Here is an 18,886-nt window from a genome sequence, read left to right as displayed (position 1 = left end):
ACTTTTTGGCAGCTGATAAGGCGAATATTGAGAATCACTGTTTGATCAATTACAGCATGGCAAACAAATGTGCTAACGTAAGTCGAGTACTTCTAACGTACGAGTATATGCAGAAAAAGCATAAGAAAAATACTTTGACCCATAAGTCGCACTTTGCTTATCTCTCGGTATACTCTTGGTTAATGGCAAACGATAAATTTTTTTCAACATTTTTCAATATCTCGCGAATGCGCATCGCCTTTGGTCGCGCGGTCGCGTGAAAATCCATCAAATTTACTCGACTCGGTCTTTATGTAAGAGCATTTATAACCGCTGGCCTACACTGATAACCACTTAAAACGTCAATTCTCGAATTTAAAATATCACTCTACCACCACACGATGCCTACTTACACCTTTCGCGCGCCAAAAGATACGAACCTCTTGCAAGAGAGAAGAGGTAATGAAGAAGAAGAAGAAGAAGAAGAAGAAAAAAACCGAGAAGGATAAATTATAACGTGTAGAAGGATCTTGAAAATAATAACGCCATTTCGACTAAAGACCGTCTTAATGAATAGCTGTTAAAACCAATAGTGCCTTTCGGCAGGTGAACAGGACCTCCGTAAAACAGTAGCCGATTCTATCAGGCGATATAAAAGATGATAATCGTGTCAGCGAGACGCGGAGTGTGTTCTATACGTTGGTTGTGGGAATAAATCGTGATTTGAAATTGGAATCTCCTCTTTGCCGTATACTACACACACACACACTGTTAGCCTACTAGACATATCATGCCTTCGGGTAACACTCTGCTCACAATCAATTATTTACAAGCGCGGAATACGACGTGTATACGTTTACGTATATACTCAATACACAGCGCACATAAGCGCCAACTTCATTCAACTATATTCTCCCACAGTTTAACTCAAATTATCCCATTTCGACAAGAATAGCAAACCTAGCATTAAATATTCACCTACGTCCCTTCGAACCTATCAATTAACATTATACTATGCAACAATCTTTAGTAAAATATTTTTAATACGATTTCTTATTGGCACGCTATGTTTATTAAGGAGAAAAATACTCTTCACGTACAGCATAGCCGCAGTATTCCGTATAAATATACGCACCTCGCTACTTGCCTCCCTTCCTACCACCCTAGGTATGTAATGTACGCGTGTAACACACCAGTCAAGTCAACCTCATCATCGGTGTGAGAATTTTGTACCTACATTTTACCAATAGATAGGTACTTACTTGCCTAGGCTATCCCACATCATCATACATATACTATTAGGTTATCGATCGAGCTTTGACAAATCCTCGAGCAATTCGGAATTTTTCTTGTTCATCTTCACTATTATAACCTCGCGGATCTGCTCAACTGAATATCGTACATATAAAAACCCCTCCCTGCCCATCTTTCTCATCACACATAAACGCAAACATAAACGTATAATTGAATTCAAGGAAATCGCCAGCCTATAAATTAATGAAACATTAACCGACACTCGAGAGTTGATATTTTTAAATACCTTTAGCTTTGATCTATGATCTAAAGCGTCATTTTATTTGCATACTTACGATTAATTATACGTGTCCGAGTGACGTCATCTAGGTATAAGATTTTTCTTCTTCTTCAATACATTGAATATCATCTTCACGTATATAGGCAGTTAGTTGTACAGGGTGATCTGAAGAAGATGCCTGATTTCTTTTCGTAATCAGTCGTAGAAGAATCACTTTATAAGACAATTTTTTAAACAAGAGTGATTTTTATTTCCAATCAGGTAAATTAATTTTGAAGTATTTTTGATTTCAACCCCTTCGGCCTGAAAAAATCATTTCAGACTCATGAGACTTGAAATTTCAAAAATATCAGTACTCTCCTGAGCATAGGTACCTACATGCCCTTAGGATCAATACCTTGAAAGATAGGTATTGGACAAACCCAATTTTGAGATACGAAGATCTACAATTGGCAGAAGGGGACTCCTGCAAGGCAACTAAGGAATTCCTGAAGTCGTTTTCAAGACATTAAAATACAAATACATAGCTTGCCATTCTGTCTTTTCCCATTATTTTTCTCCGATTTTCCAGAATTGTTAGAAGATCCTTCCTAATTCTTAATAATTTTAAAAGATTATCTTCAAGTCATCATAATTTAAAATCTAGCATCTTCTTCGGGTCACCCTGTAGCATTGGAGGCATATAAGCGTGAGTTCATTTTCATTCATTGTGATCCCAGTCTTTTTTTCTCTACCTCATCCTCTTCGTCGCCCATGCTATTATTGTGTTTATTTTATATACGGAATCGTTTATTAGGTGTAGAATATATGTCATTGGATATTTACGATCGTGTCGTTGATGAAATCCTTTCAGTCAGTGTTTTCTTAATCGATTTCGCGACAATCGTGTACTTTCAAGGATTATAAATACTATAAATACTATGTATTAGTATTCTCGATAATCGTGAAATAGTTATTTAATGAGTGTGTGGATACCTGGATATCAGGATATTCTATCTATTTGTTCACCTGTTTATTTTATGTATTTTTTTCTTATAGTAGAGTTAGTCAGTTCAGCACATAAAACATAAATGAATCATAGTTTTCTAGTAAAATTCAACTTTCAAGTACACAAATTACGTCTAAAAATAATTATGTTACTTGAAATTGACAAAAAAGGAGAAAATTGAGTCGAAAGATGTAAAGGTACCTCTGACATTGATTTTAAACGAGAAGAAGAAAACCTTACCATGTATAAAATAAAAATGAATCATTCAATATTTGGTTTGAAAAAATAAGTTGATAGGTTTTCAATTATTGTATTTTTTGACAATTCCATAAATTTTTGAGCAATTTCCTATGGCCGCTTTGATTTACAAATTATTAAATTTTGTCATCATATACCAACTACCAAGAACTTCACTTCCCAAATTATTTCTTCAAGAAAACAGATGAAAATAAAAGTTGAAGACACACATAACAAAACTATAGGTAATACAACCCAGCATAGAAAAATTAAATAAATGAAAATATTTTCACAAATCATCAAATCGAAAAAAACCTCTGGATTATTGAAGCTCTTGAAAGAGAGAAATAGTGGACTGCGGAGGCGGAAACCCGCCTCGTGGGCCTTGAATTTTTTATAAATTTTATTAGAACCTACGAAAATATACATAAAATATGAATGATAGGTTACGAAATGTTGAATTGAATTCATTTTGTAGGTATGTATATAAGCAGGCACCTTTTGAAACTTCTCTCAAGTATATTCATCTCGATACATAGGATAGGAAAATTTCTGTAATCAACGGTGGAAGATTTTATGAAGATTGTGACCTTCTTAGTAAGGACATTATGAAAGCTCTTTCACTCGTCATAAACAAATTTCTTACCAAGACAAGGAGTTTTTTTTTTTCAATTAATTACTCGAAGGTAATTTTAAAGCAATTGAAAAATGTTTTCTCTTTTCACGACCGTTGGGTGCGTTTTAAAATAAAATGCAACACTAGAAAAAAAATTAACAGATTTCATCGATTCGTTACTTTCCGAACTAAAACTGAAATTTTCTTGAAAAATTGTACATTAGGGTAGGGTGGATCGCGAAAAAGAAAATGTCGGCGAATTTGACTACCTGCCTAAAGGCGCGGTGGAGACTTCACTTTAATTAGGAAATTACTCAGAAAAAAATGTTAGCCTCGAAGATGCCCCTGAAGAGGAAAATGACCCTCAAAAAATGAGAATTTTAGACAAAATCGTGCTTTTTTCGCTTCAGCTTCTACCCAGCCTGTTGGAAAAAAATCCCCGTTTCAACAGATAGTATTGAGGTTCTGCATTGACCTGGGTTATTGCCGTCAGAATCCAAGACCACTTTAAGAATTCCACTGAGAGGTTGAAAATTGAAAGATCATTCATTTTTGGGTGAATTCGTGGAATGCGGAATAATTACGCGTGAATTATGCCAAAACATAGATGATAGACCAATTTTTCAGTCATCGTTGCTAATTCAAAAAAATTAAGAAATAATGCCCAAAAACTCATCGAATTTTTGAGGCAGACAACACTGGTCAAAAAATTGGATTAAATTTGAAAACTTGTGATCTCATTTATGAAGTTTAGTTTGCGCTCTCTAAAGGTAATTTTCAAACATTTTGCATGCCTCGTCTCCAAATTTCCAAAAAAAGAAACACTAAAATGAGTGAACCTATCCCTCCTCCTTCCACCGCGTATACCTAATCTAAAAATTCTCTCAACGCTGCTCAACAATACAAGTAGAACACGTTTTTCAAAATGCAAGCTTATGAAAATATTTCATCATTTTATGAGTGGGGAATAAGGATGGGTTCAGATCGGGTTGCTAAATTAGAAGGCAGGAGAAACTGGTAATTTTTCTCACAAAGAAGGTATTCCGATTGGCAGAAAATTTTTGAAACGAACAGAGCTGTAGGTATAGATATAGATCAAAAAAGCATGCTTTAATACAACACCAACTAAAATTTCAGGTAGTTTAGCATTTTTCAATTTTCATTTTTGGTGAATTTTCAAAAATAAAATTTGCCCAACAATGAGAAAACCCAAAATTTAACAGTTATATATACTCCATTTTAGACCCCCCCCCCCCCCAAGAAACAATTGGAAAACGGTTTTGAACAGTTTTCAGCAGTTCTGGAGCCTCCAGCAGATTTTGAAAGTTAAGATTTCAACGATTTTTTTTCAACTTCTATGATAAAGTTTAATGGAAATTCCAAGTTTCAAACACCTGGTAAATGCTTCAAAATTGTTGAAAACTGTTTCAACTCGTTTCCAATCTTTTTTTCAAAGGGGCGGGGGTCAACAATAGAGAAAGTATCCACCAATTTTTAGCTTTTCAGATAAGTTTGATGAAATTTTGATCATTTTATGTTTTTGGCCTCAAAATTTGATTTTAAAAAATTCGCCACTACTTGAAATTTTGACAGACGATATATTTTTGCATGATCTTCGACCCAGCTTCGTCTGGGTCAACATTTTTTCTTGCAGTTAGGATACCTCCCTAGCCAGAATAATCTCACGGTTCCATTCGTCCAAGAACATATACGCGAATCCCATCACGTCCAAGAGTTTACAATTAACACTTTGTACCACTCGCACATATAGAGAGAAAAGGCAGATACCCCACTTACGAATTCGATCGGTTCGTGGTTCGTTTATCACATCGATTCCAATTTATCTAAACCTAATATTTCAAATCCAATTATACAGCTTTAATTACGCGATAATCCAACAGAACATCCAAGTCCCTAACAAGGCAGCATCAGCATCATGCACAGCAACAGTTAATGGTACTCGTATCGTAATCGTAAATTGATTAACAAGCCGGGACCTGGTTCTCGCGCGGATAAAAAACACAGAGGAAAACCGATCAAGTGGTAATTTAGTAAAACGTTCGGTACATTTAAATTTATGCTTTCCGGTTGATTCGAATCAAAGAGAGTAGAGAGAACAGCTAGGTATACTACGTACGTATACGAGTAGGTATATCTGGCTGTACGAACTAGAAACATTATATGGCTCATAGTCATCTTAATAACACGGTGTAGGTACTTTATAAAAAAGAAAACCTGTAATAAAATTATTAATTTTTCTCGATCGATAATAACACCGCAGATTTATTTCGGATCGGACAAGATGACAAGAACTAATATTTATCCACTTAAATACTAATTAAGCGCCGGCTCTCTCGCACCATCTCTCGTATACGTATAGCTGGCCCATCTGCAGCGATCCATAATGCAACAACTCGAGGAGTCAGAGACTCCAAAGCAGCTCTCAGTTCATTGATTAAAGCAACCACAAGGTACCTACTCATCAATTTACCATCAGTCTGCGAGCAGCATTGAGCATCACAGTCCATCACATACACGTACCTACTCGTACCTACACTTGTCCATCTTGTCGAACACGTCCTGCACACATACACCCCCCTAAAATGAGCCGGATTATGACTTATTCAGTGCTCATTACCGGCCGCCGAACGTAGAGCCGACTAAACTACGTAATTAGAAGTACACGTAAAACGCCAACTCATCACTTACTAAGCTGCACATTTTACTCGCGAGCTTGCTTCGTCATGGTTGTCATCGTAGTATCTCTCTCTGTCTTTCTGGTTCTCTTCGCAATACAAGTACACGGGCACATACCTACAAATCTTATCGTACTTACGAGTATATTCGTAGTATATCGTCTGTCTTTTTGTGTATTTGCCGCCGCGGCCACGCCAATTAATAATACATTTCGGTTATAAAATTATAAACGAAATTCTATTAAGATTTATTATTACCCGAAAGACTATACTATCTACACTATGCAGCTAGCTGTGCTACGTTAATGTTGACGACCACCTTACCAGCGAGAAAAAAATTCTCCAAATGACAAAATAATACTCGGTCATCTCGAACGAAATTATTTTTACCCGTAATAACGGTAATTATTGAAATTTAATTTATTGTTTGGATGTTGACGATCGCCTTCTTTCATCTGTACGTTGTTTGCCCCCCTCACCACACTCCTCCTGGGTACTAGTATCACGCGAAAATGGCACGTTGATGGTGCGAGTATGGCTATGAAAATTGTGTACGAACCTCAAGGTCGAGTCGTATCTACTACTAGGTCACGAGAAAAAAAGCTCAGAAAAAAAAGAACACCACCGAGGATACACTTGTTGGAGATAAAATTACGATTTCGCACCATATTACTACGTACGATACTTCGATAACTATACACAGTACTCTTCATCGTACCGTTAAATCTACATTTTATGTTCTATTTTATGATCGAATAGGTATTTTTTAGGCTACAACGAGTCAACGAAGATGGCTCGCGATACAGGGAAAGCTACGATAAGATGGCAAGAAATAAGACCGCGAGCTGCCTCCTCCTCGTATAAGGTACCTATAGTTTATTAAGATTTTAATTTTTTTTAATTGCCATTTTAACATTCTAAGGCACCATACCCAATCCACGAGATGCGTTTTATCGTAAATACGCTAAAATAATTAAACCGCGGCGAGAAGAAAAGTGATTCTATTCTTACATCCTTCTCAAACTCAACAGATAGAACAGGTTCACCAAAATATAATGTTAACGGCGATGAAAACATATAAAAAAAAGTCAAATATCAGTTTTAGGGTAGGCGTTACTAATGCTGGTTCTTTTTTCCTCATATAGTCGTGCATGTCACGTTAAAAGTCGTGACGCGATTGTAAACCAAACCGAAGTCGAATAAAACGTGTGACTGGCACGCGACCTATTCTATTACCGAAAAAAAAAAATCAAGAATACAAAACCAGCCTCCAAATAAAAATCGACGAATATTTATGTTCTTACTGGACATGATTTTATGTATACTAAAAATACGAGTAACCCACCGCCGCCACCGTCACCGTCACCGCCACCGCCGAATTCATCGTTTGTTTTTCTTTCCCATTGTCGGCGACCTCAGAGCTGACTCGACCACTCGGACTTTTTCTTCTCCCCTTCTTGGCAAATACGAGTATTTATGACGGTTGTTTATTATATTGTAATTTTTTAAAAGCGCACCGGCAAATTTATACATTTTTTTCTCTGGTTTTTAACGTGTACCTATAGGTACACGAAAAATGTTGAAATATACACGATAATATTATGTAAGCATCCAGATGAAATTATTAATCCGTCATTAAAACTGTACTTCGTGTGAGAGGTTAAAGGGCGCCCATATGTGTACGTGGATATGGTTCTCCGGATTTTATTTAATACGCGTACGTGATTTATAATTCAAATTCGCGGGTCATCTGAATCGAAATTATAGCGCTGAATATTACGCGCTATAATAGGTATACGTATATCGTGGTATCTAATTTATTTCAGCTCCCTTCCCCCCTGTCTTATTTTGCCACATTAAGATTCTCTTGGGCTATTTCTACAATTGACGAATAAATGTCATAAGAACGATCGTAACACTGATTATAACAATGGAAAAATCAAACTTCAGGGAATAAGAATCCATAAATGAAAAAAAAAAACAGTACTTTTGGAAAACATTTTATCAGAATTTGTCTCAGCATATCTACTTGTAATTGGGTAAAACCATAGGAATTGACTTCTGAAGTTTTTAGAGAGAAATACTTTTTTAAAAAATGAACTTTCAGGCAAAAAGACAGAAAGAGTGAAGCACTCCAAATGTTGATTCAACTCCTACCTACACAACAAAAAGAAAACTCGGAACGTAAGAAATCATTTTTTTTTCTTTTTTCATACTCAATATCAACCCACGAGTTCATCACACAAGAGTTGATTTCAATTTGAGATTCCAAATTCGATATTGAATTATTGTCTAAACACATCGGTTAATCTTTTTCGCGCTTCTCAACAACCGGATACGACTGACTTTATTTCAAAAAATATAATAAACGATTATCATACAAGGATTACCATTCTTCTTGAGTAATTATGTATTTTTCGTAAGAGCTGGTAATTTTATTCGCATTTTGTAACCGTGATAAAATCTACATGCGTTGCGTGGAAACAGATTTTGTCGCCTACTACGAATCATACACACGTGTTCCGACTGCAGAGCAAATACAGTATGAAGGAATTTCGAATTTCAGGGTCAAAGTGAAGGAGAAACCAATTCCATATATCCTCAAAGAAATAAAAATATGGGCAACAATTTTGAACTTTTTGTTTGCGCTGGGATGAAAACATGATTAATCAATAGTTCAGAAAGGAACCAAAAACTAAGAAATATATTTTTTAAATTTCCTTTTACGGCCTTAGGAGCATTTTAAAGTTGCAAAAATCGTAGTTTTTGCACGATTTCATTATCTTATGGTGATGTTTCTGTAGTAGGTACTGGGAACAAAACCAATTGTAAATTCAGAATCTATGGACTTTTTTGATAAAACAACTTTTTGAGTTTTTTTGACTGTTCACGCTTTTAACGCACTTTAAAAAAACTTTTTGTTCATGTCTATTCAAATTTCAAAAAATTGTGTGACGTTTCAAGTCTATTATACGTATATGGCTGCACTGGTTGTGTGATGTTAATTTTTATTCTCGGTGATTAAAAGTTCAACTATATGGTTTCGTTGAATTTTCATATAAAATATGCACTTGAAATCTGTTGGCTCAGTTGGCTGTTAAAAAAGAAACAATAATTTTGTATTTATTTCGAATTGCAACAAAAAATTATCAATTTTACGTTACTAGGGCCTATACAAAAAATGTTTAACGTCTACAAACAGAAAGCAAATGCGGAGATTTGAGAATGAAAATGAATTATTATTAAGAAAATAAAAAAAATCATTCCCACAAAAAGTCGTATAAAATTGCAAAATCAAGTGGTCATTTCAAGATTCGCGAAAACTACGGAAAACATTGTAAAAATTGTCCAACTTTTTGAAAGCTACTCAAATAATTCGCTGCAATATAATAAAAAAAAAATTGTAAAAATCATTCAAATTTACGCAAAAATTAATCATCAAACTCACATTACGATTTCCAGAACATGTCAGCATTGTTTAGAAATATTTTCCCAAAAAAATCATCTAAAAATTACAAAAAAACTTTACAAATAAAAAAATACAAAAACTTTATTAGGTATATAAACTCAAGTAAGTAATGTCTTTAAAAGAGAAAAATTTCCTAAAATAGCATCTTTTTAAATAATATTTCTTCAGAAGGTGTGCAAATCACTTTACATTTTCTTTTTTAGGGGGGAGAGGGGCGGTCAAAATTTTACACGGTAATTATTCCCTTTTCCAATTTTATCGGATACTTTCAGATTTTTTCAGGGAAAGAGGATATGAACAATAACTTTATCATTTCAATCATACTTTTTCGAGGTATTTGCTCTAAAAAAAAAAATTAAAATTAAGATAGTTCTTTAAAAATGAGTTTTGAAAAAGGCCAAAAGGAAAGCATCCACTTTCCATTCAAGCGAAGCGAGGAAGGCGCACCATTTTTGAAAAATTTTCAGCCTTAGAACATCAAAACAAGCTTTTTCATCATCTCTTTCTGTACAAGCTGCTCATTTATCCCACAGTGATCCTTTATAGCTCATCCAATTCACATCTTCGATATACCAGATACCTTTACATATTCACTTGAACCCTGCATCAATCCTTGAAACACTCTTTATATCACGACTGAGTAACGATTAAGCGATCAAGCTGTTTATCTATTCAAATGATCGCGTAACGTTATAATGACACAGGTAGGTTTATTCACTCGCATTTCATCGGTTATTATTTCGCTTGTATAGAACTCTGCTTCGCAGCAAGTTGATTCACAAACGCTCTAATAAATTATCGCGAACCGTTTAATTGTTGAAATGCGAACATTGTAGAAAAACCAATTAAGCGAATAAAAGTTAGCCAACGTAATTATAAGGCGTATTTCACAATAGCTCGTACTATATACATATACCTACAGATACACACTATGCACTATAGGTTTAGGTACACAAGCATGCACCATTCGTTCACTGAATACCCGTCTGCCCCTCTCGCATCGACAACATATACAGCATAAAAAAATTCAAAAGCTACCGAACATCGTATTTTCAAAAGCGAATGACTGATGAACTCGTTATACGAAGTATGGCCGCCGCTAAAGTCACACAATACGTAAACTTTACACCTTTGATTAATTATTTCAGCTTTCCATTCAATACGTATAGGTCTAGGTACAGGTACAGCGATGAACTGGACCGAACAAAGATATCTTTGGTTAGTTCGAAAGCCGCCACCGAAAAACTCATTCGAGTGAATTTTTCTCCAAAATTCAGTAATGATCCGGTCCGGATCCATTTGATACGATCATCTAGTTCCCTCCTGGCGCACCAGCCATAGCAATCCGGCAAAGGTAGCTTCTCCCTCTTGGCCTTTTAACAAATATTTTTATTCGATCGGAATGATTCATAAGGCGCGTATGAGTCTATAGATATTTATGATAACGTAGGTATTTGTGTCAGACACAACACGGCGTGGGTGTGTTTGTGTCTAGATACGTTAGTGTTTACGTAGTGTGTTTCTGACACAATATTGTAAGTTGTATTGCCCCAGGTACCGACTTAACAAATAATATTCACAATCGCTAATACACAGCTTATGATTTGCTCCAATGACCGCTATTATGACACTGAATTGATTTTTTTCCGCAATTATCCGGTTATGATGAAATTTCTTCAAATGTATAATTTCGAATAATGAAAAATTAGCCTTTAAAATATTAAATAAGTAAAACACACGTATGCATAAATCCTCTCGTACACATTACGTAATCGAATCGATTTTGGAAACGTACAGCGCGGGGGAGTGAATAGATGATTTTTATCTGAAAAATTAATCAATAAAGAGAAACTATAGCTCTTCTAATATGCCTTCGGGATAAAAAATGAGAAAGAAAAATTCGAGCCAGTCTATAAAATAACTCACAGCGAAAAGAAGAGAGCTACACAACATAGAGCTAAGAAAACCAACTGGACAACCCACTAATGCCAATAAATTTATCGAATATGATTATTAAATTATCACAAGCTCGTATATACCAGATAGTTTGTCAAATAGAACATCGTTTAAATGGACCAACTTCCAAGAACCTCTTTCTCTGCAGTCTTCGGATGAATAAACGTCGAAAATTTATAATCAATTAGCTCTAGGCTAATATTTTAGCAATAAAATCAACATTTGTATTATAAAAATGAAGAATTAATACTATTTGGATGAAATTTTATGCGGGTATAGCGCGCGTTTCCACGAATCGACATAATGCATTAAAAACCAGGTGTTCGGAAAATCTAGGTATTACGAATTTCCTTCAAAATGGATGCAATATTCAGGCGATTATGGTCACCGCCGCCCTTATTTGCTTTCCAAACATTATTCTGCGATTGCGAGCCATCGCCATTACAAAGCGAGATTTTCGACAACACTGTAGCTCTCCGTGGCTACATAATAAATGTGAAACCGCATTAAAAATAGATATAAAACATGGATTGTATTACCTTGCTGAAAGTAGTTGGCTTTTCTGACGTATACGCAAACCAAAGCCATTAATTGTAGCTGTGATAAACGCTGCCTCGTCGATGGAGGTAATGGTAGTAAATCTCGAAGATTTGCTATTTCGGCATTTATCAAATCTCTTCGTAATTTACTGGCGCCTTTCGTTGATTTGCTGGCGTCAAATCTGAAACAAACGGAACGAGTAAAATCATTCGTATTGCTATATTCGAACTGGTTTTATCTTTTTCACTTATCTTTATGTAAAACGCGTATAAGTAAACGTATGAAACATTTAAAGAGGCTCGCTTTTCTCTCTCTCTGAATCACACTGCATCTCTTTCTAATATACTTTATATCGAATATTATTCTTCTTCGTCGTATGTATAATTGTAATTATTACCAACTCATCGATCATGTAAATTTACCTAGGTGTTCAACCGTTTGATGAATGGCATCGTCCAAATTATACCGGAATTCATTCCCAAATATTTATTAACCACAAAAAAGAAGAAGAGTTATTCTACGAGTATTAAGAATTGAACATCGTCACCAAAGCACCAACCGCTGTTATTATTAGTCGTGTTATTGGGATAATATTTTGACACCTGGCTAATTGGTCTACCGATGTAGCATGGTTTTAATGACACTTCAAGAGAATAAGACACGAACAACCAAAATTATTAGCCATTTATTCACCAAACCGATTCATCATAACAAGATCTATGCACACGTGTTGATGAATGACTTCTCAATTTCACGACTTATTCCATTTTTCATTGATGTTTTTAAACGTTCGTGCACATTGCACGTATTTCGGAACTCGCGCGAGATAATTAAAAATTAACCTCAGATTTGGAATCAGCAACGTCTTAAACCATGTAAGAGATATGCATGACGAGTTTTTATCAATTTTTACCTATTGATCCCCTCCACCCCGCTCCTTTCGGTTTTATCATACACGATTCAGTGATCGATGGCCGGTTATATTCAACACGTGTTGATAAAAATTCAGATGTCAATGTTTATATTCATTGAAAAAAAATCTTAAGATGGAAGAGAAAAAAATAAACGATAAAAATCGAGGGAGAAGAGGGGACTTGAATGTTTTAATTTCAATTTGTTGATTATCATCCATTAATATCTCAGCGAAAACATGAATAACTAAAAATAATGATAATAATGATAATAATAATAATGTAGATACTACTAAGTAGTAGGAATGTGACCCCAAATAGCAAACTAGCCCCCTGGCTGGCGCCCTTGCTTTGTTACTACATACGTACGTACTTTCCCTTCACCAACCCAACTAACCCAAGTAAACAAGTTATTTCACAAATTCGAAAGAGAGCACAAAAATTCCAAAAATATAATTTTTAACGCAAATCCTCTTTTTTGTGGAACCAAAAAAATTTTACTTTAGGATCTAGGGTCAAGATGCAATCTACGAGTAGAAAACATTTTTCCAACTTTTCGTTTCCTCTTTAACAACCCTTTTTCAAGTCTCAAATTGGGAGCCTTACAAAATCAAAAATTGTCCACTGCAAAATTTTTTAGGGGATAAATAGAGTACAGAGCCTAAAAGCACGTTACCGTTCAAAAATTGATAGAAGCCCAAGAAAAGGAAGAAAATCGAGGAAAGGCGAAAAAATACGAGTACCGAGTACTTTTGATTTTTCGATCTGCACATTTTTTTCTCAGGATTGTAAAAAGTTCAAAATTATTTGCATACCGAAAGTCAATAGAATAGTTTAAAATCAATGCAACAACATTCTGAAAATTTTTCCAATATCAACAGCACATAGACAAAGTTTTGACACAAAAATTGTTGGAATTGACTAAAATAAAATGACATTAAAATTGAACAAAATTACTTAAAATTATCAAAAAATTAGTGAAATTGTTGAAAATTGAGAAAAAGTTGTGCAGATTAATGAAAAAATCATTTCAAGTTTATGAAAAATAATTGACAAAATCGGCATGAACATCATTAAAAAATTTATTTAAAAAAAATGGCACTGAACATAAAAAGGTTTCTAAAGTACACACAAAATGGTAAAATGACCCCAAAAACCATAGAAAATGAAGGAAAGCGGTTGAAATAATATCAAAAATTCAGCATCAATACAAAAAAATAACACGATAAAATAAATTAGAAAAAATGCTTAAAACTCAATAGAAAATCAGTAAAATTTAAGCATAAATATTCTCTCAAATTTCTTAGCTTTTTTTCAAAAACGAGGATTGTAATTTTTTGCTCAATCAAAAGTATAATTTTAGGGAATGAATTTCGGTAAACATTTTACAAGTAAGATAAAATCAAAGAAAATGCCCAAAATATGACGAAACAGCACTTATTATATTTTTGAAATATGTATCTACAATCTACATCAAAAAAAGCTCAAAACTTTGCTAAAATAGTCAAAAACCCTAAATTTATGCTTAACATTTTTGAATTTCTCTTCTTGAATGAAATTTTACTAATATTAAAAAAAAAAATCGATGACTATTTTCCGGTTTGCAATGGGAGGGTTGGACTACTCTCTTCAGCCAACCTGCTTCTGCACAAACGATTCTAGAGGGAATTTAAAAATACATTTCATCGTGACCCGCTCTGACAAAACCGACCGTTTCGACAAAAAAAAAGTGCCCAAAATAATGATGTTTAAATTGAGTTTCAAGGGTTGAAAGATCAGATTTTTGAGAAAAAAACATTTTTTGAAATTTTGTCGAAATGGTCGGTTTTGTCAGAGCGGGTCACAATTGATATGCAAAATTTCAGAAGTAGGACTTGATTTTTCAAATTTGGCAACTTTTACGAGTAGAACACCCAAATTTGTCAAAATTTCATGATTCAATACCTAATTGTTGAAGCTTGAGGTTGAAATTTGATTTAATACTTACTTCCATTTTATAGACCTACCTAATTTGAAATTTTTTAAATTTTTTATAATATGAGAAATTAAATTTAACCCCCTAAAATTCTGCATGATAATTTTTTTGTTTTCTTTTTGCTTCGACACTCTCAATTAGGATACCATCTTCGCCATAGGTTTTTAAAATTATTTCAACTAAATCAAATAAGCTGAACCACGAACCATGGACGTAAAACTGATCCGTACGAATTATTCGCCATTAATAATAACCAGCAGAGAATCCCGGAAATATTGAAAATCAACATTTGTGTAATTAGTTCTAATTACCCAAGTGATTAAACTATTACAGCCGCTAATAAAATAATGATAGGTATTACATTAGCCATCCTGTATTCATGATCCTTTTTTTTAATTATTATTTTATTTTTTATAGGTCATTCGAAGCACGGGCTTTTGATGAATTTACAAACGTGACACCTCTTCAACGACTCGTCGAGTTAAAACCCCTACCTACCAATGTTTTTTCCAGCCTTGAAATTAATGTTTTCGTTCATTCATACATCATCTTATGTACTTACGTATATACCTATTTTCACGACATAGACGACAGATGGAAATAATTCCGAGTTGAATGCGATATTTTTTACACCTTTTGCATCGCTCTTAGCAAACCATTAAAAAAATACTAGCCACTGATTTATTATTAAAATTACCTGCACAAACAATACGTTGAAAATAAACGTTGTAAATCGTACATTCAAAGTCAAACTAGGAATAAAAAAAGGTTTAGGGAGGAAAAATGGAAGAGGATGTTCAACGTGCGCGATTTTTTCTGCACATACCCAACTTGTAAATTATACTAACGCTATCGGTCATTAGCGACTGGAAAAAGACGTATTATGGTAAACGTAATAATACAACGCTATAAAATTATCTTTACGTCAAACTGCGAACGATATCTGCTGCAATACAAGTGAAAAAAAAAAAAATGCTGCAAAGCGTACGTACTATTTTTTGCACATCAACATTCGCGTATTTGAAGCCTGTAATGATACTAATTTATACAAGGGTTTTATTATCACGCGCTTTTTATGTCTCTATTTACCAGCGAAAGCCTAAGAATATATTTTAACAAATTAGCTTATTAAAGTAGTAAAGATAATACCTTTAACTAATGGCCATCTCGCGGTGCTTTTTCCCCTCCACTAGCTCCCTTGCTCCGGATCGATAGGAAAAATCGATTTCTCTCTTTTACGATCACTTTACTCTGTACGTTTACACAATTACGACAGATAGAACTGCGAAGAAAATTTTTTACACACGATCGTACTGTCGTTGCTATAATTTTTATATAAATCAAAGACCACTTTGTAGCGTTTCACACGATGCTCGCACCAATCATCTCGTCGTAGTATGTTTGATCAACATTGAAGCAATTAGGAAGAAGAGGCGATTCACGCACGCACTATGCAGCTCAAATATATATCATTGTGTACTTATACGTATAGTATACGTCCTATACGAAGACGTACGCAGCGAGCTCAGCTCATCGTCAATTTATTAGATAAATTGTGGCAGCATTGGCACGTTCTCTCTGACCAATACTACTTTACGTACTATATACATTATGTGTAGTACTCTACGCGAGAAATTTCCACATAAGCTGTCAATTTTTATTTATGAATTTTAATTTTTTTTATTTTGCCTCGCTCCTCTTCCATTTCCCTTTCCATAAATAACGTCCTAATTACCTACCCAGCCGCCAGAAATCATCTCCATCTCCACGCTGCAGTCGCGGCTTATCCGCGAAAACACGAAACTATAATAATTACAAATTAAACGTAAAGTACGATAATTCATTAAAATATCCTGTTATTAAGTTATTAAACCAATTATTAAATCGGTATTTAAAACTGGTTTAAATCTATTTCAAAAGATGCAAAAAGAAAGTAAGAATATTACGGCCCGAAGGTGTTGTGCTTGTCACGATTGATACAATATACGTCATTTTTTTAAGGTCTGCTTTTTATTTTTTATCTAGAAAAATCATCGTCTAGTATATTAATTAGGAAAAATACTCTACGTCTCGATAAAAAAAAAATTGCATCTATAAATGGCTTTTAGGTAGCATACTGCCACATTATAATCTTTCAAGGTGGGAAAGATTGGAACTATGAGAGATGAAGGAAATGATTAACTTTAGAGGAGATCTTCATTTTGAGTTGAAAATTATTCAAAATTATTCAAAAAAAATTTTCACTATGGGGATGCCTGGAGGAGAAATAAGACCTCAAAGAGGAGGAGTTTTCGAAAAAATCGTGTTTTTTTTACTCTAACCCTTACCCAACCAGTTGTGAGTTGTGGAAAAAATGGCCAAGTATTTCAACCAAGGTCATTGCTATCAAAATCAAATGCCTCCAAAAATTGACACTACTGTGTTTCAAAATATTTCCCCGGTTTGAGAAATGATATCTTTCGATGTTTCGGCATAATAAGTACATAGAAGAAAAAATTTTCAAAATACAAATTCACCCAAAAATCAGCGATATACTTATTTATTTTTCAAATGCTTAGTACGTAGAATCCTATAAGTGGTCTTCGGTTTTGATTTGATGGCAATGGTCTAGGTTGACGCAGAATCTCAAACCCAATCTTTCGGATTTGGGCCATTTTTTCCAAAACAGATTGGATAGGGAGTTAGGGACTAGAGCGAAATACATGATTTTTTCGAAAAAGTCACCATCTTTAAAAACCCATATCTCCTCTTCAACCATATCTCTTGAGCTCACATTTTTTTCTGAGTGACTTTCAACTCAAAATGAAGGTTTCCAATTGGTTTGGTCAAAGTCCTCCGACATTTTTTTTTTCGCAATCCATCCTACTGTTTACTTATTTATACCGTGTCCAATCTTTCGAAGAAATGATTTTTCCTGATTTTTCAGTTTTCCAGATCGATTTTTCCAATGTGAAACTATTTCGGAACTTTTTGATAAAAAAGCATAATCTAAGCACTTTTTGGCAAAGAGTCAGAATTTTTGATTTTTCTAGCAAAAAGTGACAATTTCTAAGAAAGTAGTTTGGGGGAAAAAACGAGACTTTTCATTTCTTGGTAAAAAGCGAAACTTTGACAATTTCGGCAAACGACAAGGGCTTTTCAGCAATAATTTTCGGTAAAAAGAAATGAAAATCTTGAGAATTTTCAGGTACCCGTAGAAAAGCAAGACTTTACAACGATTTGGGTAAAGAGAGAAAATTTTGTAAGTTTTTTGCAAAAAAGTGAAACCTTGCAGCAAAAGTGAGAATTTTTGGAATTTTTTGCAAAAAGGCGACAATTTTTAGAAATTTTTGGCGAGAAACGAACTATCAAGGTGAAACTTTGTGATATATGTATAATGTTGGCAGAAAGTGAGACTTCGACAATTAAGCTATTACGTTAAATAGGCAGTGTTGCCAGATAGAAAAGAATAAAAGTGTGTAAGGCCAAGATTTGAAAATAATAGGTATGTTTTTGAAAATTTAAAAAGAAAAATTTAATGACCAAAATTTTGAAAAAATAACCAAATCAAAAGTTATTTTCAGTAATTTTATTAGCACAAAGTTACCAGCAAAGCAATCGGGTACGAGCCCTACTGAGAGTAAGTATAGCTTCAAGTAGTCTTGGAGCGTCCAGCGATACTTTGGAAATTTCAGACCGATATTTGTTAGAAATGGCGATGGAAGAAAAATGTGGCTATAGTTTTCATCGATTTTCTCCAAATTAAACGAGTACTCCAATTACCAGGTCTGTCATCAAAAGGATTATTCTCTTCAAAAAATATCAATTTTTCATCATTTTTTAAGCACCCTATCATTGCTTTTTGGACTTCGCTAATTTTTTGTCTTTCATTCATTTTTCATGTCCTAGTTAAGGTTCAGAAAATAAACACCGCAAAATTGGCGCTAAGGTCGAATTTTACGCGCTGGGTCAATGTGGACTGGCACGTTTTGAAAATAAACGATTC

At 34.3% G+C, this 18,886-nt stretch overlaps 1 protein-coding gene across 1 annotated transcript in view; it reads right to left on the bottom strand.

Annotated features, from left to right (window-relative positions):
• The window catches only part of dysf (dysfusion), a 165,279-nt gene that overhangs the window by 109,068 nt on the left and 37,325 nt on the right, over nt 1-18,886 (bottom strand). Inside the window, exon 2 of the mRNA XM_065346415.1 lies at nt 12,015-12,196. Coding sequence (XP_065202487.1) covers nt 12,015-12,196 — 182 coding nt within the window. The remainder of the gene's footprint in view (nt 1-12,014; nt 12,197-18,886) is intronic.

This window comes from Planococcus citri, chromosome 1 (assembly GCF_950023065.1).
Source record: "Planococcus citri chromosome 1, ihPlaCitr1.1, whole genome shotgun sequence".
Classification (NCBI taxonomy): Eukaryota; Metazoa; Arthropoda; class Insecta; order Hemiptera; family Pseudococcidae; genus Planococcus; species Planococcus citri.
Note: the sequence above shows the minus strand (reverse complement) of the source record. Positions and strands in the feature narration are given on the sequence as shown.